Source organism: Armigeres subalbatus, chromosome 3, assembly GCF_024139115.2.
Source record: "Armigeres subalbatus isolate Guangzhou_Male chromosome 3, GZ_Asu_2, whole genome shotgun sequence".
NCBI classification, from domain to species: Eukaryota; Metazoa; Arthropoda; class Insecta; order Diptera; family Culicidae; genus Armigeres; species Armigeres subalbatus.
In genome coordinates this window covers 106,079,429-106,102,292 of record NC_085141.1, presented here as the reverse complement: position 1 = coordinate 106,102,292, position 22,864 = coordinate 106,079,429, and the positions used below count along the sequence as shown (strand labels likewise).

Genomic DNA, 22,864 nt, shown 5'->3' with positions numbered 1-22,864 from the left:
GCTTAATAAATGAAATAAAGGAATAAAAAATAAGACTTAATAAAGAAGAAAGAAAACGACAAAGAAATGAAGATTGATAAAAGCAGAGACAAGACGAGAATCGAAAAACCAAGCAGCCCGCTGAAACTCGGTCGAACGACGGCTAAATGGCCTAACTAAAAGGATGTGATACCGACACTGACGACAAGGGGTGACGCAATAGTTCCATATTCAAGTCGTCCATTTTCTTAATATATTCGAAGGATACAATAGGAAAATATTACACAATAAGTTAACAAATGGTTAATGTGTATCCTCTACATGTAAGGGTAGTTTTGATCATCATTCTTAAATCTTTGTACATCACATCACTTAGGCTAGGCACTGCTGTTACTACTTTTAAAAAATTAGGCAATTGAGCAACCAGCAATCCTATCCTATCCTCTTGCTTTCTCGATTCATATTGTTGGAAATGAATCTTCCAACTCCCCATACCCATCATTTTACATCCCTAAAGCTACAGTCTTGTCTAGCAAGTCTAATGGTGGTGGTGATGATGTTGATGGGAAGGAACTGCCGCATTTGTTACTGGTTTACCGTTACTTAAACCCTGCTTCTGTTGAGCAGGTTCTTCATCACCCGACGTTCCCGCTTCCAAGTTCTTCAACTGTTGATTCCACATTTCAGCGTAAACGCCCTCTTTCTCTAGCAGCACTTCGTGGCGGCCCCGTTCAACAATAACTCCATCTTTCAAAACTAGGATTTCATCCGAGTGGATAATCGTCGATAAACGATGCGCTATGATCAGAGTAGTTCGATTGGCACACACCTTAGATAGTGCCGATTGGATGTTTCGTTCTGTTTGGGTATCCAACGCACTGGTCGCTTCGTCCAATAGCACAATGAACGGTGATTTGAGTATGGTGCGAGCAATAGCAACCCTCTGTTTTTCACCCCCGCTCAATCTCAAACCACGTTCACCAACCGCGGTATCATACTTGTCGGGGAAAGTGAGAATTTTATCGTGGATGTCCGCGCTCTTAGCGGCCAAGATCACATCTACTTCAGGAGCGTCAACTCGACCGTACTGGATATTGTACTTAATCGTGTTGTTGAACAGAACCGTGTCTTGGGGAACCACACCGATCGCTTTCCGCAGCGATGCCTGCTTAACCGTTTTAATGTTTTGCCCATCAATCAGGATGCTTCCGCTTTCGACATCGTAAAAACGGAACAAGAGACGCATAATTGTACTCTTACCTGCACCCGATGGTCCTACGATGGCTACGGTCTTGCCCGCCGGTACGGTAAAGTTCACATTTCGCAGTACAAATCGCTCCGGCGAGTAACCGAAGGTGACATTTGAAAAGTCGATTCCGCCACCACGGATTACTGCTAGTTCGCCGGCTCCCGGAGCGTCGATCACCTCTTGCTCCTCGCGCATCAGATCGAACATGTTCTCCATGTCGACGAAGTTCTTCTGGATGGCACTATTCGAGAAAGAAAAGGAAATGTGTTAAATCAAGAGATGATAATGATTGAATAGTAAACCCTACCGATAGAATGTTCCGAACCAGTTCAATGGAACGTACAGTTGAATGATATAACTGGCGAATAGAACGTAATCACCGACGGTTAGTCCTTTCTCATACACAACCAGATAGGCACAGAGTAGTGATCCGGCGAGTAGACCTCCACAGACAATGACGTTCTGCATGGTGTTCAGGATATTCAACGTAATGCTGGACTTCCATTCTTCATCCTGTCAGTTGTAAAAAAAATGAGGAAAATTGTATGACACTGAGATGTAGCCATCCAATTACGACAATACAAACCTGATACTTCAGGATGGCCTCCCGGTAGCATTCCACCTCATACTGTTCGGCACCATAGTATTTGACGGTTTCGAAATTCAGCAACGAATCAACACTGCGAGCTTTTTGGTGGTTGTCGGCCAGGTTCATGCGACGTTGGAACTTTGTGCGCCATTCGGTAACCGCGATGGTGGCCACTGAAATCGAAAGGGTAACAAGCAACATTTGAATTTTTGAATTTGAATCTATATTTTAATTATTCATATTAGTAATAAATAGACAGGAACACCGTCTTCGGCATGGGTATACCCCGTTAGGCATAATGGACGTTAGGCATAACGGACGTTAGGCATAACGGACGTTAGGCATAATGTACGTTAGGCATAATGGACGTTAGGCATAAAATGACCCAAAGAACAGTCTATGACATAAAGAAGGTAGAATTATGCCAAGCGTCCATTATGCCTAACGTCCATTCGGCCTAACGTACTTATGCCTAACGTCTTTATGCCTAACGTACTTATGCCTAACGTCGCGGACCCTTCGGCATGAGGTCTTACAGACTGAACACTAAACAACTAGTCTGATACAAAGGACAGGACACATAACACCCAGTGGACCAGTTGAGAATTTTTCGATCACGAAAAGTTTTCTCCTTACCCTAACGGGAATCAACACTCCATAGTACATGCGTCTAGATGATTGATGACGCTAATCACAAAGCCAAGAGGCCCGCAAAGCAAATTACCAGAAAAGGAGTTTTATTAAAAACGATTATGTTTCAAAATCAACCGTGGACCGTTCATGATTAGATACGTTACGACTAGATGAAGCAACCCATGGAAGCAAATATTTGGAACTTGTGTTCCATGCTTTGATAGAAATTTTCTAGTCCCTTCGAATACATTTTAAAATTAAAAGGCAGTGGCAAACCTCAAACATAAAAAAAATCCGATTCAAAATAATTACGGGTCTACATGTGATGACACTTCGATGTGGCTAATGAATATAATTTTACGGGTTTTACCAATAAAAAAGTAAAATCGATGGCCTTAAAGAGTTTTATCGATTGAATGAATCTTTCCATAGTTTAGTAAAGAAAATATTTCAATCAAACTGCAGAAAAACAAAAGTAGATAGGGAGCCCACCAAGTTCCACCAAATGGAGGAGGAGATAAATGTACGAGATGTGCGCTTATGATACTGAAGTCACGTCGTGATTAGTTATAAGAAATTCCAGGTTAGAAGCGTAGAAGCAGATGATAACGTTTGGTACTTGTTAAGTTCACATGTACTTTAACACTCATCCTCTCAATAAGGGTTGTCCCTGTCTACATTTCTTTTGTTTGATTTGGTGGACTTTCTGGCACAACTGATATTTTTTTACAGCAAAGGCATAACTACGTCGAAAAGTGTTATGATTCGCTACCAACAACGACAGACCTACACGACAAAGAATAATGGTTATGCAGAACACCGGAAGCTTGGTTATGCAGAACACCGGAAGAACAAACGAGCGTAGAATAGACAAAAACGGTTTATCTGGTGATTGAAGCGTCAGCAAATCGAGAAGCGAAGCAACTCAGCAGCATAACCGCACCAATGATAGTATGATAATGATACACGAAATAAGCGATTCGCAAATGGGGCCTGATGTCAGACCCCAACACAAATGGGTGCTTCGTGGTACTGCCCCAGGCTGGATTTATGGTTGATCGTTTGATACTGTAGAAATGTCGCAGATATAATAAAGACACACATCAAATAAGCAACTACGTAAGCAAACAACTTCGCAAGGACGGATTAAGTTTTACATGACGATTTTTGCAGCAAAACAGCAACATAAAGATCCGGCAGCTAGATTGAAAGGCTGTGGAAAAACAGAGACTTTGACATATTTCAACTCTGGACAGGACTCATAACACCCAGTGGACCAGTGGAGAATTTTTCAATAATGAAAAGTTTCCCTCTTACCGGGGCGGGAATCCACGATTGACGTCGCTAACCACACAGCCACGAAACTCTTACAACGCGAGTGTGAAAGGTCTCCCTTTTCGATAGCGGGACCTCCAGTGAAGCTTTGGGTTTAAGGAAAACACAAGTCTGAGCGGCGATAAACTGGTTGCGATTCTGTCCCGAGCATGCGACACTACCATGACGAGGAAGGCGCGATCGCGGAATGTCAGGCCAGATTGCAAAAGGCTCGTTTAGTGGAAGTGAGTGAGAAACGCATCGAGCTATTCAAAGCGCCGAGGCTGTCCCTAAACAAGGCCACCAAAGAGATTATGACAGCCTGCTTCGACAGACTGTACCAGAGCGCCAACACGAACCTATGTGGAGGCGCCTATCGAGTGGTGAAGACTGGTACCTTTCCAGGGTATGTCAAATGAGGTTGAAGACGATGTTATTCCCGCACTACAACCCTACCTATTGGCCGCGAGGGTAGGAGCAGTAGATGAAGAGATGATAGTAGACTGGGAGCTGCGGATTGACGAATCCAAGAGATAAAAAGAAGAAGACATGCGATGATGAGAAACAACAAAATTGTTCATGGCGAAGTATACGGCGGTGATTTTAAAATGCCCGTATAAAATTCTAAAGGTATTCTAATTTAAAACGAGAAAAATGAAAAGCTAGATTTAGAACACATTATTCCAAAACATTTTTTTCGTTTAATGCACCTAAAATATAGATTTCCATTTTTCTCGCACTTTACATTAATTAGTTTTTAATTAAAATTGGTTTTTAATTTTATACGGACATTTCAAAATCGTTGCCGTATACTTCGCCATGAACGATTGTGTTGTTTCACCATCGCATGTCTTCTTCTTTATCACTTGATTTGTCAATAACGTCAGAACGATTGTCAAAAAATCTCCAAAGCAAGCTGTCAAAAAGTATCCATCGCATCAAGAGAGTTTGTGAGCATTCTGAGCGCAGCCGAGAGAGTACACGTGTAAATCAACTCATACTAATTATAGTTCATTTCTAACAAAACTCAGTTATTTGGTGTCGTTTCAAACCTATAGAGGAATTTTAATAAGTGAACAACATGATTCAATTTTACGATCGGTACAATAATTTATACAATGTAGTAAATCGACGAAATCTATGAAATTATTTTTTAAAAGATAAACATAATGATAATTCAATTTGAGAAAATCGCAGCGTGTACATTGAACACTGAGAGGAAATTTGCGGGTTTCAAGCAAAACATCTTGAAAATTAGAATCGATCGAGTCCGCAGCTGAGCTACAGGCCTTGAAGATTTTAATTATGTCACAGTTTCATATAATCTTTTCCCAAGAGGCCGTTCACGTTATACTTGGAGAGTTTCTAGATAATATAATACCTCTCCTCTTCTTTCATGGACAACCGTCCATATAAATTCTGAAAGGAGGGAATGACCTTGCATGCTTACCAGCCACCCTTCTAAACTATCCACGTGGATTGTAGGTGACCCTGAAAGCATGGTATAAAGCATGGTCCCCAGGATACATCAAGCAGTGCTATGTGTCTTTTTGTGTGATTGTTTTATCTCTTTTTTTAGTGTGACAAATATGCGTCCATTTATCCCGGTGTGACAAGTATGCGTCCATTTGTTAGAATGTGACAAATTGATTTCAGATTTTTTTCGAGTTTTCTAGAATAAAACCTCTGTTTTGACAAAATATTTCGAAAATACTTATCATATTATGACGTTAGACATCAAAACCTCAAAAATGTTAAAATGTAACATGTGACATTTATGCGTCCAACGGCAGTAGTAGGGTGGCTCAAATTAGTATGGGAAAAACTTTGTTCAATTTTTGTGATGGGCCGCCCTCTTATTCGGTATAATTTGATGGCCTTATGCTCTGGACAAAATTTCAGCCAAATCGGTCAACGTTTGGCCAGTGCTAAACTCGTTGGAAGTTTATATGGAAAAATGTATGCAGAAACATCCAAAAACAGTTGATTGCAACTGGACTACACAACTTACGATGAAGTACTATGATACTCATTCAGATCTTGGAGAATTTAATACAGAATGTTATGCAGAAAACCGCGAGAAGATTCGAGTTTGACCGGCTAAGTTATTAGCATTTCTCTGCAGTGGGGTTTGAGCAACTTTCGTTTCTTTTACCTTTGAAAAGAAATAAATTCACCCCTACAACACTCCAGTAAAATGCTAATATCTTTGCGTAATAAACTCTAATCTTCTCGCGGTTTTCAGCATAACATTCTGTATTTTATTTTACAAGAACTGAATGAGTATCATGGTTCTTGATCGTAAATTGTGCCGTCCAACTGCAAATCACTGTTTTTGGATGTTTCTGGATACATTTTTTCATATAAACTTCCAACAAGTTTAGCACTGCCCAAACGTTGACCGATTTGGCTGAAATTTTGTCCAGAGCATCAGGGCATCAAATAGAACCGAATAAGAGGGCGGCCCATCAAAAAATTTGAAAAAGTGTTTTTTGAGCCACCTTAGGCAGTAGTGACAATGGTAATATCACTCGACACGAGTAAAGCACCCGATCCGAACGGGATCAAGAACTTGGCGCAACCATAATGACAAATCCGGAAAGCCATGCAGAGGTGCCTGGACGAGTGGACATATGGAAGAGAAAGTGTTTGGTCCTATCCCTCGGCGAACAGGCCAATCTGTCTGAAAGATACTGTACGGAAGCTACTGGAGAAGTGAATCCTGAACAGACTGTAGCCGTACGTGGAGGAAGCGGGAGGATTGTCGAGTCAGCAATTCGGCTTTCGGAGAGCACAGTCTACACTGGGCTACATTAAATTGGTTTTTGCCACTAAATGCAAGCAGCGCGGTATCCGTTACTGTGCAGTTATAACACTAGACGTGCGGTAACAGAGCCTGTTGGGCGGAGATCACAAACTTCCCAAGTAGTAACCCTGAAGCTATACATATATGCTTGTAAATAATACAGCCCATAATGTTGGAAGAGGACCCTTTCACGTCCGGTGTTGAAATAAAGCAATTGCGCTCAATGAAGTAGTAGGTCGTCATCAGATCCCATCAGGGAACGCACCTGTTTATGAAGCTGTGTGTGTGGTGCCATATATAATACATAACTCCTAGTCAGTTGGCATTGTTCAAAACAATACGTGTGAAAGAATTGGTTTTAAAAGTAGATTGCGAGAGTTCGGCTATGTGCCTTGTGTTGAAAATTTGATCTCATCAGTAGCTTTCTAAGCTGCGGAGGACGACGGAGGTCCTTCGTAGCCCAGTAGGGAAAGCACCTGTCTAGCGTACTGGTTTCGTGAGATCAAACGCCACCGAAGGAAGGGGTTCCCCTCCAATACATTTTTCGAACTAAATCTTTTACATGTTGTGCAATTACACAAATCGAGTTTCAGACATAGTAACTAATGTCCACTCCAGGTAGCTAAATACCCGGAATATAGGCAACTAACTTTGATGTACCTTTCGAATATTTGATTTGAACGGAAATATATGGGCCTTGACTATTTAAGCAGTTCTTCAGAAAAAAAATCGAGTTTTCTCTCAAAAAAAAACCCTTAATGAATTCTTTCAAGATTTCCTTCGGGAATTCAGCCAGAAATTCCTCCAGTAATTCTTCCAGGAAATATTCTTAGCAATATCTTTCAGGAATGGGCTCTGCGAGCAAAGGCGTAGGATTGCCAATCCGGAGATAACGAGTTCGATTCTCGATCCGGTCTAGGATCGTTTTTGGACATTCTCGACTCCCTGGGCATCGTGTATCCATTGTACTTGCCACACAAGATACATACTCATGCAATGACGGGCAGGCATAGAAAAAGCTTGCAATTAAAACCTAGGGAAATGCTAATAAAATACTAAGTTGAAGAGCAGGCCAAGTTCAAGTTAGAATGTAGAGCCATTGAAGAAGAAGAAGAAAAAGAAGAAGAAGAAGAAGATCATCCAGGAATTCCTCATTGTAATCTTTCAGGCATTCCCGCATAATTTTTTTTCAGGGATTTCTTTTGTGATGAATTCTTTTGGTAATTTTTCTAGGAATATTTTGAGCACTCTAGAAATATTTTGAGGAAGAGTGGAATCGCCAACTTCCTATTGTTAACATCTCGTGGATAAAGGGCGGGCTCTTCTCCCCATCTATTGGGTCAATCTGGGAAACGAGGGCTAGATTATATCATTGTATGTACGAACTTTCTTCTGGAAGGAGATTCTCTATTCATCCCGTGGATTCGCATAAGTGTCTCTGCTTATGGAACCACCCCACCCATTTTTGGCCCTTCATACAGAAGTTTGATGAAATACAAACAATAGTATAATCATAATCACGGTGTCTTTGTCCGAAGAGGCTTATTTTCAAAAAATCAGTATCTCTTAAACACCCACTACACGAAAGTATAGGTTTTCCTCTTTCACGTAGGTGCAATTTTAAAATGTTCTATCGGGGGTCATTTTTCCATACATTTATGGGAGGGTTTAATCGGCTAAATTAAAGATTTCTATTGAGTTTGCACCAAAACTAGTGAAAAAAATCAAAATTGTTCTAGATCCAAATGTTCTACATTTTAGTTTACACACGATATAAAAGAGGAGATCATATATTTTCGCGTAGTGGGTGTTTCAGAGATACTGATTTTGAAAAATAATATTTCCCCATAGAGACACCGTGTAATCAAATCGTTTGTCAGATATGGCCATTGGCCAGTGCTATCGGCAGGTGCCTTGCTACAATAGATGGTAGTATCATCATCATCATCATCATCATCTAGAAATATTTTGAGCACTTTCTCTTCAGGTTGCTTCAAGTTGCTTCAGGAATATATCTGAAAATTGCTGCGAGAATTCCTCCAGACAATCCCTCTGGAATACTTTCCTTCCTTCAGGTATTCCTCCTGAATTTCCTCCAAGCATTCCTTTGGAGTTCCTTCAGAAATTCCTCCCAAAGTTCCTTCAGGAATTCCTCCGGAAGTTCCTCCAGGAATTCCTCTGGCAGTTCCTCCAGGAATTCCTCTGGCAGTTCATCCAGGAATTTCTCCGGAAGTTCCTCCAGAAATTCCTACAGAAGTTCATTCAGAAATTCCTTCACAAATTCCTTCAGGAGTTCCTCCAGATGTTGCTTCAGGAATTAGTCCAGAAGTTCCCTGAGGAATTCCTGAGGCAACTTCTGAAGAAAACTATGAACGAACTTCGGGGGAAATTCATGAAGGAACTTTCAAGGAATTTCTCGAGGAACTGCGGAAAAACGTTTTTTTATTCAGGGTTCGGATTGGCACTGACCCAGGTTTAAAAACGAATTCGACATTATACAGGGTGTTCAATAAGTTCGAATACAAATGTTTGATCATTGTGTTTGTAAGCCCAATGTACATATTCTGTATTAGTATTGGTGTCAGTGTTAGCGGTATTTATACGCTATAGGATGTGTGTGGTGTTGACATTCTGTCACTTGTTGTTTGTTTATTACGTGCGTTGAAAATGGATTGGGCATCATAAATAGTCATTTTTTGAATTTCAAAATCATTGCGGCGTACTACAAAACTGAGGTTTTGGGGACGAATGATGCCCCTGTGGCCCGGTGCTTAGAAGGAGATGAGTCCTAGGTGTTCCGATAGGACGATAACTCTTTATACACGGAAATTTATATTTTAGCCTAATATGGGGACAATTTCATCGACTTTTTGGACAAAACTTTGCGACCTCAGTAACTTGAACCAGTTCAAGACGTAATTCTCAAAATCCGGAACGAAATGACCATGCAGACCGTGCGTGCCGCTTGCGATGGGTTTTAGAAACGTTTGACCCTCGTGAAGAAGTACAAAATAAAGGTCATTCCAAAAGAAATGTTACAAACGTTCCTTATAAACAATACTTTCAGTGAAATGCAACCTGGAAAAGAAATAGTTTAATTTCAATTTTTAAACATTTTTTGAAAGTGTATTCGAACTTATTGAACACCCTGTAGTTATGACCGTTACTGCATTCATTGTTACATGCACCGAAAGATCGGCACACCATCTATTGAATATCTGCTTCCAAAACTTTCCCGACACTATTTGTCCGTAGTAGAGCAATTTTTTAGAAGAGCAAAAGTAGAGTAGTAGAGCAAACATACAACGACTGTTGGGCGAGGGCGTTGCGGATCAATTCTATCATAAGCTCGACGAAAAAATCGACGCACACCCAACTGGAGAAAATTTCAACGTATTGCGACAACTTGGTACCACACAAGGAAGCCAACGGAAAGGATGGTTCGATGTGAAGTGCCAAGAAGTGAAGTGCCGAAAGATGAAAAAACAAGGTCAGGAGCCGCATACTAGTGGCGGCTACACGCCACAATAGAGGTCGATATAAAGAACTAACGGCGTAAGAAACGGAGGTACGACGAAAAAGTACTCTCGGATGCAGAGGGAAGCTTTTTTAGAAACGATGCACGAAAGTTCTACAAAACGATCACCCAAATGCACAAGAAAAGCGCACCGACGCCAGTCATGATCAATGACAGTTCCGGAAATCTGTTGACCGACCGAGCAGGAGTGGTGCTACGTGGAAGGATCAATTTGAATTATTGTTGAATGAACAATCGGACAGAGAAGGCACAAACAGAATCAGGATTGAAGATGATGAACAAGCACTGGAGCCACCAACGCTAGACGAAATGAGAGAAGCTGTTCGAAAGCTGAAGAACGGCAAGGCTGCTGAGAAGGACGGAATCTCGGCTGAGCTTCCAAAAGTTGAGAGCGACCGGCTGAAAGAAAAAATCCAGCAAGAGATTGCAATGATTTGGGAGGGAGAAGAAATGCCTACTAGCTGGTTTGATGGCCTCATATGTACTACAAATCTACAAGAAAGGGCACAGACTCAATTGTGCTAATTATCAAGATGTAACACACCTCAATGCTGCCTAAAAGGTTATCTCCCGAACTGGGTTAGGCAGACTGCGTCCATCTGCGGAGATGTTTGTCAGCAAATATCAAAGCGATTTTCGAGAAGAACGATCAACAACGAACCAGATGTTTACTCTGCGACAAATTCTTGATAAATTCCGGGAATACAACTTGCGGATTCATCATCTGTTTGTAGATTTCAAGGCAGCGTACGACTCAGTGCAATGAATCGAAAGGTGGTATGGCTTTTTGGCAAAGCTTATTAGGCTGATCCGTGCGACGCTGGATGGATCCAAATCAAGCGTCAGAGTATCTCGATTGGATTGTATTGAAGCAGGGCGATGCGCTCTTTAATCTGCTATTCAACACAGCTCTGGAAGGTGCAATTCGAAGATCTGGTGTGCAAAAAAACGGAACCATCATCAACAAGTCTTACATACTCCTTGGTTTTGCGGATAGCATCGAAATCATTGGTGTAGATCGCAGAGCAGTGGAAAAGGCTTTCATGCCTTTTAAAGACTGATCATAAACTCAGTCAAAACTGAGTACCGCCATCGGGGGTGACAATGGGTCTGGGGGTGAGAATGGGTCATCGCTCTCACCGGCAGTCTGGAGGTCGTAGAGCAAAATCGTTCAAAATGGTCTCTTTTATTTTGGTCTTCTTGCCCTCAGATGTATTCATTCTATTCTACAAGCATTCTAAGTAGTTGAGACAGTGACCCATTCTCACCCCCATTTGACCCATTGTCACCCCCGATGACGGTACTTGTTGGCTAGCAGAGAACGTGGCAGTCCAAACGATGTTGGTCCCGAGGTGGACATAGATGGAATTACGATTTGAGGTTGTCGACGAACCTCGTTACATGTGATAATGACGTTAGCCGCGAGGTGAATAGATGTGAGTATGTCAGCCTGGACTAACAGATCCCGTCGAGAGCAGAACTTTTGCTTGACTATTTTTTTAACAGACCACTGATGCTTTAGGTAGTGCCTGCACAGGTTCGAATTAACAACACCACCGATCACATTGTTGAAAGATTGTGCCAGAACACAGAGTAGTGGAGTGCTGCCGCAAAAATGACAACCAGCATTGCGCACATCGACTCGAAACGATCAAATCATGCAAACTGTCTTACGAAAGAGCTGTCGAAAGGAGATGCCCAATGAGGCCTCGGGATAGCCGACATTCTACAACGAGGTTGGAGTTGGAGCAGCAAGCCGCCATAGAGGAAAGAAGACCATTAGCATTGGAGGGCATCCCTGCTGAAGAAAGATGTCGATAATGAACAGAAGCGTAAGCACCAATTACTAACGTCGCAACTATCGTTAGTTTGCGGCGAGCATGTACCCGTACCTGCAGGGCATTATTGCACGGTCGATTGCTCTCACTGTCACTTTTCGTCGAAGTAAGATAGATCCACCGCCGGCAACTATCTGAGTAGTCGCGATCAAGGCGGGTGCTGGACGGCTCGACGTGGTAGAACAGAGTCGGGAATACCTGCCGATACAATATTTTTAAATTACGTGACGTAAAATTTAATAATTTTGAACGACGAAATACAGAAAATGGTTCAAGCGATAACTTGAGCTAACTAGGTAAACAAGTTTGTATAATTGATGATGAAGCGAAAATCAGAACGGTAGTCCATCATGTACACGTGGCCTGGACAATGTAAGTACGTGAAGGACCTTCCGTAGACTATGGCTGACGACGTGCGAATCTAAGCAGAATCAAAATCACGTTTGCATACTGCACAGAAACTACATAAACTATTATTTTCTACTCACCAATATACAGCGTCATCGTCACGAACACGATCAGCCCGAACCACGCGTTGAACGCCATCACGAAGAACACGACCGCCACCAGAATGTCCACGATAGTCGGTGCAATCGAAAACAAAATATAGTTCAGCAGATTGTTGATGCTGTCCGTTCCGCGATCCATCACCCGTAGCACCTCGCCCGTTTTCCTGTTCAGATGCCAGCGCAGTGACAAGCTGTGCAGATGCCGGAACAGTTCCACCTCGATCTCACGGGTCGTGTACTGCTGGATGCGGATCCAGAGGAAGCTACGCAGGTTGTTCAACACACCCATGGATCCGGTACCGCCGCCCTGGAGGAACTTGAACGCCACGTAGACCAGCACCCAGTCCCAGCGGAACACCAGCGGCTGAACGGACAGGCTGTCCACGATTTTCTTGTTGTAAATCGGTACGTACAGGTTGATAACGCGTCCGCCTAGGAGCAGCGCAAAGCACAGGATCACTCGGAACTGCAAGAGGACATCCTTTTTGGGCCACAGGAAGGGCATAAGGGTGCGCATTTTGTGCAATCCGTTCCGGAACGTTGATCGGTTTTCATTATCCTGCGTGAGATTCTGGTAATCTTCGATGGATTGCGCCGAGGTGATCGCGGGAGCTTTAAGGCCAATTACGAACACGAAAAGGGTAGCCGTGTAGCGTAGAACGAACAGCAAAAATTCGACTTTGTCTTTGTCGGTGTTCAGGTGGAACCAAGCTTTCTCGTAGTTAAGATTGACAAAGGAGACATTCTGCGCAATGAACAAGAGGGTCCAAAAGATCAAAAGAACCAAACCGTGTCCTCGGGTCGGAATGGATGGCAACAGGTAATAGCGTTCCTTGACGAGCAGGAGAATTGAATAAGGGTACATGAAGAGCGTGACGCATATCGACACGATCATAAACCCGTACACTTGAGCTCCATCGAAGACAAACCCCTCCAGGATGAATCGAATGACGGCCAATATCGGGAGCAGCACCAACAGGAACAGCTGAAAGGCGTACATTTTGGATGGTAGGATTTGCGTCGGACTTATTTCCGTCCCATGGCGTCGATACATGATCAGTTGGATGGTACCGAAGAGCAGCAGAAAGCCACCGATGGTGGCCATCGACACCGTATCCAGGAAGCATTGCGAGATTCCATGGTTGAACCAAACTACGGCCATTGACACATTGGTCGGGCAATACTGCAGGGGCTGCATTGTGCCGCCGGAAGTTTAATCTGAAAAGGACAAGAACACAGTTGTTATTCGTTTCACCAATATGTTAATCCGACAGAACGTTTACAAAAAGAGGGGAGCCAGCAGAAATTCCAGAACGTATAACTGAAATTATGAATCTCATTATTGTGATTCAAACACGTCTTTGACAGCACCTCAGTACTGAGACTTGGCTTGTATTACAACTTATTGCTTTGTTTAGAATTGCCTTAGTTATGAAACTGTATTTGCAACCCCAAGGAGTCCACTAGAAGCTTAGAAACATTATAATCCGCACCGCATAACAAACTTGCCTTCTTATATGTTTGGCAATTGAACACCACAATTTGAGTTGGTTCCTGGGTCTGCATCTGCTGCGATGTTTTGCCGAAGTATAATCGATTGCCTGCTATCAAATTTCGTCTCCGCTCTTTCGTAATGCGTGCCCGATCCACCTCATTACTCGCAACAAGTTCCATTCGACGGGGAATCCTGTCCCATCGTTTGGTATTGAAAATTGGCCAGATAGGACTATTATATCAGAAGTTATAGCCAAAATATTAAATAAAAAATCATAAGGGTTGTGTACAAGACACGAGCGCCCGACGTAAACTACATAAAACAGTTTGGTGAAATGAAGAATCTAGAGCCATTATCCATCAGTATTACAAAATCACTCTTTGGATTTCTTATGGAATTTTCTTTCTAAAAGGATATATTAGTATTTATGTAATTAAAACAAATTTATTGAATTCTCGAGTTTTGTATAATATGAGTAGTTTAGTTTTGTTTGTTTAAATTCAATTCATTGTTCTTTTTCGAATTTTTCGAAAAATATTCTAAACGAGCTTAACTAAACTTGGGTATTTCTAAATTTCAATTTATCAGGTTTAATTGCACTTTTTACTGTATTTAACCATTAAAACTTCAGAAATGAGGATAACTACCGTCAAATCACTGAAGACGCACACATGTTTTTGCAAAGACCACGCGTCAAAGCGCACTCGTGATTTCGCTACTGACGGCATCATTTCGATTGAACTGTCTCCATCTCCGTCTTTCGATTGATTGTTAATAATCCGCCTTCCCAATCACAAGCTGCAACAAAATCAAATAAGATCTTGAGAAAATTTCACCTGGCTGCCGCTGATGCCATCCATACGAATTCATATTTGTAGCATCTCCTCCCGGGGCGCACTCGTGATTCTGCTATGGACGGCAACATTATGGCGTCGCCAAATGGTTAATTTGCTCTTTGAACAATATTCGCCTCACCTCTTCCTTTGCATAGGATGGTGGCCCTGAGAAGAACCGATTGATTCGTTCAGCAACTCCGCCGATGCTGGGACCGCCGCCCGCGACATTTCTAATGAAATGCCACGCGCGCGGGCGAGAGCAGTTTTCTTATCATCAATAAAGATGGCTCATTAGTCCCGCCTTTTTGTTGTCCGGTATGACTGCAAATAATGCGTAACCGTCACACACTTACCAAAGGGGCGTGGCAATAGGTTCAACTTTATTGATTGCAAGAAAGCTGCTCATCCGCGCGCGCGAGCCATTTCGCTCGAGATTTTGCGGAGAGCAGACCATGGTACCACCTTCGGCATCGGCGGAGCTCCTACCGGAAATTTTATTCCCGGCGATGGTGTGGGTCGCGCGGTCGTCGTCATTAACATTAGCAGCGCTCAGATTAAATTTTCTTGTATGAAGTAAAGGGAATGACGGCTTTGGCAGGTTTTATTCTATTATTGTCAGGGGGTTTTTGTAGGCCATATTTTATGAAATTTGGCCACAATATTCTTTGATATGCAAAGAATGTTTAGGCCAAATTTGAGCATAATTAGTAACAGAAAACCCCCCTGACAGTAATAGAACAAAACCTGCCAAAGCTGTAATTTCCGCTACTAACGATTGGCTACCATCATTGAAAGTAGCTCTTAAGTCACAACTTGAGGCGAGATGAATGTTGATCAAAGTAAAACTTAATTGCTTGTTAATGGCAAATTGTTTTCCGTCGGTAGTAGAATCACGAGATCCCAATTCAGAGAAAGACTTATAATGTTAGTAGATAGTCATCAATGCGAATGCATTTTTGCAGCTTCTCCGTTTGCGCGCGCTCGTGATTCTACATACATACAGAAAACATACGATGATTCAACTCATCCATGAGTTTTTAGGTGCTGAGTTGGGCTTGATTTGAATCGTCCATGAGTTTTTACCACAACAGACCAAACCACAGGCGTTATCGGTGGAACCGCGCTGGTCCGTTCTCCGTGACATCCAGAATGAAAATAACGCGCGCACGCAAAACATGGGGCTTTTTATACACAGGGAAAATGAAGCAGTGGATCAAAAAGCCCGTACCTTACTGCAATTCGATGTCCGTGTTGGGGATTTATGGAAGGAATTGAATTTTTCACCCGGTTTGGAAAGAAACAACATTTTCAATAGTTTAACGTTGATAATCAATAGTATCAATAGAATTGGCAAATTGCTGGAGAGTTTCCGAATCTATTGATAAGCAAATCTCGAAAATCCATCGAAAGATAAAGACGCTATTAGCGTTTGAAATCTATCCTAATTTCGTGACGGTTTCGAATTTGGAAATTTCGGTTTTACACCCTGCATCTGAGTCTTCCCCTTAGACGTAATTTACGTCAAAAATGCGCGAGCAACAAAAACGTCCGTACGTGCTGCTGTCTTGAACTGGAATAAGGCTGATTGCGCCACGCGCGCGGGGGTGAGCAGTTTTCTTATAACCAATAAAGATGGCTCATTAGTCCCTCCTCTTTGTTGTCCGGTATGACTGCAAATATTGTGTAACCGCCAAAAACTTACCAAAGGGGTATGGCTATAGGTTCAACTTTATTGATTACAAGAAAGCAGCTCTTCGTTCGAGATGTCGCGGAGACCAGACCAAGGTACCACCTTCGGCATCGGCGGAGCTCCTACCGGAAATTTTATTCCCGGCGATGGTGTGGGTCGCGCGGTCGTCGTCGTCAGCATCAACAGCACTCAGATGAAATTTTCTTGCGTGTCTCTACGATGGCGGCTATGGTGGTGTTTATTTCTGCAACAGTTACGTCTGAAGTGTCATCAGTGAAAGCAGCTCTAATTTGAGGCGAGACGAATTTTTATCAAAGTTCATATTAATCGCTTGGTGATGGCTGATAGTTTCCGTCGGTGGCGGAATCACGACCGTGCGTCAGGGACGCTACATGGATAGCATCGATACCAGTGAAACTTCCCCTCAAGATTATTATTTTAGTAGATAGACTGCTACTTGTTTCAGGTTTAATTTCCATCCATGCAAATACATTTTTGCAGCTTCTTCTTCTGACGCACGCTCTTCGTTCCCACCGATGACGTAGGTAGCGCTCGTAACAGGATCGTTGCGTCAGAGAATCTAACGATGGCAATCTGTTGCAGTGTAGCCTTCGAACCATAGAGCCAGCATCTACATTTGAGTGGAATACTCTTGTGATATTCTGACTATCGAATGGTTGCTGTTGTGTTGGGGATTAGAAATCCGCATGATCTGAAATCTGTCCTTTGCAGGGCATTATTTTTTTCATTGGAGGAATTTGGTATGACTGAGAGTAAATTCATGAGATTGTTGCAATAAAACGGCAGCAGTAACGCAAAAATTAATAAGATTCAATCCATCATTCGACTTCTGCAGAGTAAGTGATTAAAAATCCATCGAAAGATAAAGACGCTATTACTGTTTGAAATGTATCCTAATTTCGCGACGGTCTCGAATTTGGAAATTTCTGTTTTACACCCTGTATCTGAGTCTTCCCCTTAGACGTAGTTTACGTCAAAAAATTATTTCAACTTAACCTTCCTCCCAAACATAATGGTGGTCCTGAAAAGAACCGATTCATTTCCACTTATGTGCCTCATCAACAGCACGACGTTGATTGCCAGATTCAACGATGCTGTTGAGTGTTGGGAACACGGATGAAAAGATGTACTGCTGTTGCTACGACCGCCACCACCACCTCATGAAAAATTTCATCCGCATCATCACCCATAAATCTCAATCAACGAGCCCTCCCGTGCGAACGAAATCGTCCGTTCTCCGTGACATGCAGAATGAAAATGACGCGCGCACGCGAAACACGGGGCTTTTTATACACAGGGAAAACGAAGCAGTGCGGCTAAAACCGTGTTTTAAGCGCGTTTAATTAATATCACCTTTATTATGCAATTTAGCGTAACGGTCTCTTCGAGACATTTGATCAGTAAGTAAATGCGCTTCTTTGAAGGTATTAGGCTTACTGATCAATCCCCCTAAAAGTGAGATAAAAATTTTGTTTTTTCTGCTTTACAATGGACAAGGTTAATGTCTTCACAAAATTTGTAGTAAAAGTTCTCCTGAAAAACTTTGTCGAAGACACCGAGTTCTTAATTTCATTACTTTTGAAGATTTGTTACGTTTTACTCCGACAACCCCCTAAAAATAGTTTTTCCATCATAGATTTTTTATTTTCGATTCTACATTTTTTGCATGTTCTAGAAAGTTATAGATTATAACAAAATACGTCGTTTGGTGGTAATTGCACCTCAAAAACTTGAAAAATAAAAAAGTTATAACAGTTTTAATGGATTTTTTAGTCATATTTGATGTAGTTGTAACTAAGTATAGGGCAAATTGTGGCAAACAATCTCATACGCATATCAAAGTACATGTAATGGATTTTAATTTAATACTTAAATTGTTAAGTTGTAAGCGAATGTAAGACATGTTTGAACAAATAACTTTTATTGCAATATTAGAAGTGTATTAATGAAAATGCATTCAAGAAGTTGGTTTGCTTATTTAAGATACTGCACAAAATCATTTTAAAGCATTCAATTCGCTAATCGCTGTCGCTATTTTCACTGCCACTGTTGTCACTGTTTATGCTGCTATTTGAAAAGTTCTTCAGAAGAGTTTTTGCGTCCTCCGAAAACGAATATTTCGAATACTACTTATTAACGAATCAGATGAAACGAGTAGCATATCCAAACATCACGGTTCGTTGCTTGTCTTGAAGTTTTTCGGGTGTTGAGTTCTCGATATCTGCTTTCCGGATAAACTATGTAAATAATATGCTCATATCGAAGCAATTGTAAGAAAATTACCTTTTCCAATCTTTGTTTCTGGCTTCCTGCGCTTCTTCAGACAGTTGACCAATCGGCACCAAACAATGGCTGATTATGGAAGACCCGTGAATTAAAACTTTATGTACACTTGGATATGCTACTCGTTTCATCTGAACCGTTTATAAATAGAACTCGTGGATGGCCCATAAAAAAGCGAAATATTCGTTTTCAGAGGACGCAAAAACTCTTCTGAAAAGGAGAACTTTTCATATAGCAGCATAAATAAAGACAATAGTGACAGTGAAAATAGCTACAGCGATTAGCGAATTTAATGCTTTAAAATTATTTTGTGTAGTATCTTAAAAAAGCAAAGCAACTTCTTGAATGCATTTTCATTAATACACTTCTAATATTGCAATAAAAGTTATTTGTTCAAACATGTCTTACATTCGCTTACAACTCGACAATTTAAGTATTAAATTAAAGTCCATTACTTGTACTTTGATATGCGTATGAGATTGTTTGCCACAATTTGCCCTATACTTAGTTACAACTACATCAAATATGACTAAAAAATCCATTAAAACTGTTATAACTTTTTTCAAGTTTTTAAGGTGCAATTACCACCAAACGACGTATTTTGTTATTATCTATAACTTTCTAGAACATGCAAAAAATGTAGAATAGAAAATAAAAAATCTATGATGGAAAAACTATTTTTAGGGGGTTGTCGGTGTAAAACGTAACAAATCTTCAAAAGTAATGAAATTAAGAACTCGGTGTCTTCGACAAAGTTTTTCAGGAGAACTTTTATCACAACTTTTGTGAAGACATTAACCTTGTCCATTGTAAAGCAGAAAAAAACAAAAATTTTATCTCACTTTTAGGGGGATTGATCAGTAAGCCTAATACCTTCAAAGAAGCGCATTTACTTACTGATCAAATGTCTCGAAGAGACCGTAACGCTAAAATGCATAATAAAGGTGATATTAATTAAACGCGCTTAAAACACGGTTTTAGCCACTGTGCAGTGGATCAAAAGGCCCGTACGTTACTGCAATCTGGGGAGTTATGAACGGGATTGAATTTTTCACCCGGTTTGGAAAGAAATAACATTTTCAATAGTTTAACGTTGATAATCAATAGTATCAATAGAATTGGCAAATTGCTGGAGAGTTTCCGAATCGATTGATAAGCAAATGTCGAAAATCCATCGAAAGATAAAGACGCTATTACCGTTTGAAATCTCACATGATTTCGTGACGGTCCCCAATTTGGAAATTTTCATTTTGCACCCTTCTGAGGCTTCCCCTTAGACGTAGTTTACGTCAAAAACACGCACTCATGTTTTTTGCACGAGAAAGGCACCAACACCGCTAGGTGAATTAATCAAGGTTTTGTAGTCAATTACCAAACAGAAGGACTCTTGAAATTCGTTGACCTGGTTCAGGATGATCTTCCGGTGCGAAATCGTGCCTGCTATCATCGGAAAGTGTCTATCTTCTCTTTAATTTGGTTCAGGATAACTTTACACAGAACTTTGAGAACAATGGACATTAACATGATGCCCGCCAGATATTGCAGAATAGCTAATGCAACATTTGCGAAGATAGCATGTGGTCGACTTTGAGAATCTCTTTTGATATGCGATCGACCCCGGGACTCTCATTGTATTTTATGCTTTTAGTGGCTGCTTCAATTTCCTGCAATGATGAAACTTTGGTGTTGACGCGGGTAATGCGTCACACACCCCGAGGTGTTGATGGTTGTTTATTTATTTATTATCAGACTAAGGCTGAAGTAGCCTGTGCTGCACATAAAAGTCTTCTCCATTCAGCTCGGTCCATGGCTGCACTTCGCCAACCACGCAGTCTGCGGAGGGTCCGCAAATCGTCCTCCACCTGATCGATCCACCTTGCCCGCTGTGCACCTCGCCTTCTTGTTCCCGTCGGATCATTGTCGAGAACCATTTTCACCGGATTACTGTCCGACATTCTGGCTACGTGCCCGGCCCACCGCAGTCTTCCGATTTTCGCGGTGTGAACGATGGATGATTCTCCCAACAGCTGATGCAACTCGTGGTTCATTCGCCTTCTCCACATACCGTCCGCCATCTGCACTCCACCATAGATGGAACGCAACACTTTCCTTTCAAAAACTCCCAGTGCGCGTTGGTCCTCCACGAGCATCGTCCAGGTCTCGTGTCCGTACACACTTAAAATAAATCGCCTCCGAATTTCTCTGCTGGTATCGTTATCGGCGGTCACCAGTGAGCCCAAGTACACAAATTCTTCAACCACCTCGATTTCGTCACCACCGATAGAAACTCGTGGTGGGTGGCTTACATTGACCTCTCTTGAGCCTCTTCCTATCATGTACTTCGTCTTCGACGTGTTGATGACTAGTCAATCCGTTTAGCTTCGCTTTTCAGTCTGATGTAGGCTTCCTCCATCCTCTCAAAGTTACGTGCCATGATATCAATGTCGTCGGCGAAACCAAATAACTGGACGGACTTCGTGAAAATCGTACCACTCTTGCCAATCCCTGCCCTTCGTATTACTCCCTCCAAAGCGATGTTGAATAGCAGACACGAAAGACCATCACCTTGCCGTAACCCTCTACGCGTTTCGAAGGGACTCGAGAATGCCCCTGAAACTCGAACTACGCACATCACCCGATCCATCGTCGCCTTGATCAACCGTATCAGTTTATCCGGACATCCGTTTTCGTGCATTAGCTGCCATAGCTGGTCCCGATCGATTGTATCATATGCGACTTTGAAGTCGATAAATAGATGATGTGTGGGCACGTTGTATTCGCGGCATTTCTGCAATACCTGACGTATGGCGAACACCTGGTCTGTGGTAGAGCGTTCACCCATAAATCCCGCCTGGTACTGCCCCACGAACTCTCTTGCAATTGGTGTTAGTCGGCGTCATAAAATTTGGGAGAGTACCTTGTAGGCGGCGTTCAGCAATGTGATTGCGCGGTAGTTGCTACAATCCAGCTTATCACCCTTTTTGTAGATGGGACACACGACACCTTCCATTCACTCCTGCGTTCTGCCGTTCTGCCCAAATCTTGGTAATCACCCAGTGCAGCGCTCTAGCCAGTGCCTCACCACCGTGTTTAAACAGCTCTCCTGGTAGTTGGTCAACTCCAGGGGCTTTGTTGTTTTTCAGCCGGCCGATCTCCTCCTGGATTTCCTGGAGATTCGGAGCCGGAAGTCGCATGTCCTGCGCGCGTGCTCCTAGGTTCATTACCACACCGCCACCGTTGTCTGCCATATCGCCATTCAGGTGCTCTTCGTAGTGCTGCCGCCACCTTTGGATCACCTCACGCTCGTTTGTAAGAAGGTTCCCGTTTATGTCCTTGCACATATCGGGCTGTGGCACGTGGCCCTTACGTGAACGGTTCAACTTCTCATAGAACTTTCGTGCGTTATTAGCGCGGTACAGTTGCTCCGTCTCTTCACGGTCTCGATCTTCCTGCTGACGCTTTTTCCTCCGGAAAATCGAGTTTTGTCTGTTCCGCGCCTGTTTATATCGTGCCTCGTTCGCCCTCGTGCGGTGTTGCAGCAATCTCGCCCATGCTGCATTCTTCTCTTCTACTAACTGCTCACATTCGCCGTCATACCAGTCGTTTCTCTGATCCGGGGGCACCGTGCCAAGTGCAGCGGTTGCGATGCTACCAATGGCGTGTAAGATTTCAATCGGTTCCGTCAATACTAAATTAAAATAATTAAAATTCAACAACACATTTTGCAGTGTAATTGATTTCGGATTTATCAATAACCGATCATAAGCTTATTTATATTAGACTTGTGCTGCCCTCTGAATGTCACGTACTCTATGACGAAATATTCCGAAATGAATGTTCTAAGCAAACTTTAGAAAACCTGATCAGTCACCTAATTAAAGGCGACTGCAGTGAAATTTGTCAATTGCGCAGTAGTAAATTTCCACTGACCTTCGATTAGCCGAACTATTTGAAAATTGAAATCAAAAGAAAATTTAGAAAATCTCTCACTCTCCAGAACTGACCAATGGTAAAAGAGGTATAGAGCCCATTGTACACCATTGGGTAGTAATTGCGTCTAAATTTTAGGTTCGAGCCATTTCGA

The 22,864-nt window shown here is 42.1% G+C and overlaps 1 protein-coding gene across 2 annotated transcripts in view; it reads right to left on the bottom strand.

Annotated features, from left to right (window-relative positions):
* Nucleotides 1-202: 202 nt before the first annotated feature.
* The window catches only part of LOC134226085 (ATP-binding cassette sub-family B member 6), a 39,122-nt gene continuing 16,460 nt past the window's right edge, over nt 203-22,864 (bottom strand). For both annotated transcript variants that reach the window (XM_062706622.1, XM_062706623.1), the window contains exons 2-5: nt 12,435-13,673; nt 1,815-1,990; nt 1,536-1,741; nt 203-1,469 (exon numbers count right to left, since the gene is read on the bottom strand). In XM_062706622.1, the coding sequence (XP_062562606.1) occupies nt 518-1,469; nt 1,536-1,741; nt 1,815-1,990; nt 12,435-13,653 (2,553 nt within the window). In that variant the 5' untranslated portion in view covers nt 13,654-13,673 and the 3' untranslated portion in view covers nt 203-517. The remainder of the gene's footprint in view (nt 1,470-1,535; nt 1,742-1,814; nt 1,991-12,434; nt 13,674-22,864) is intronic.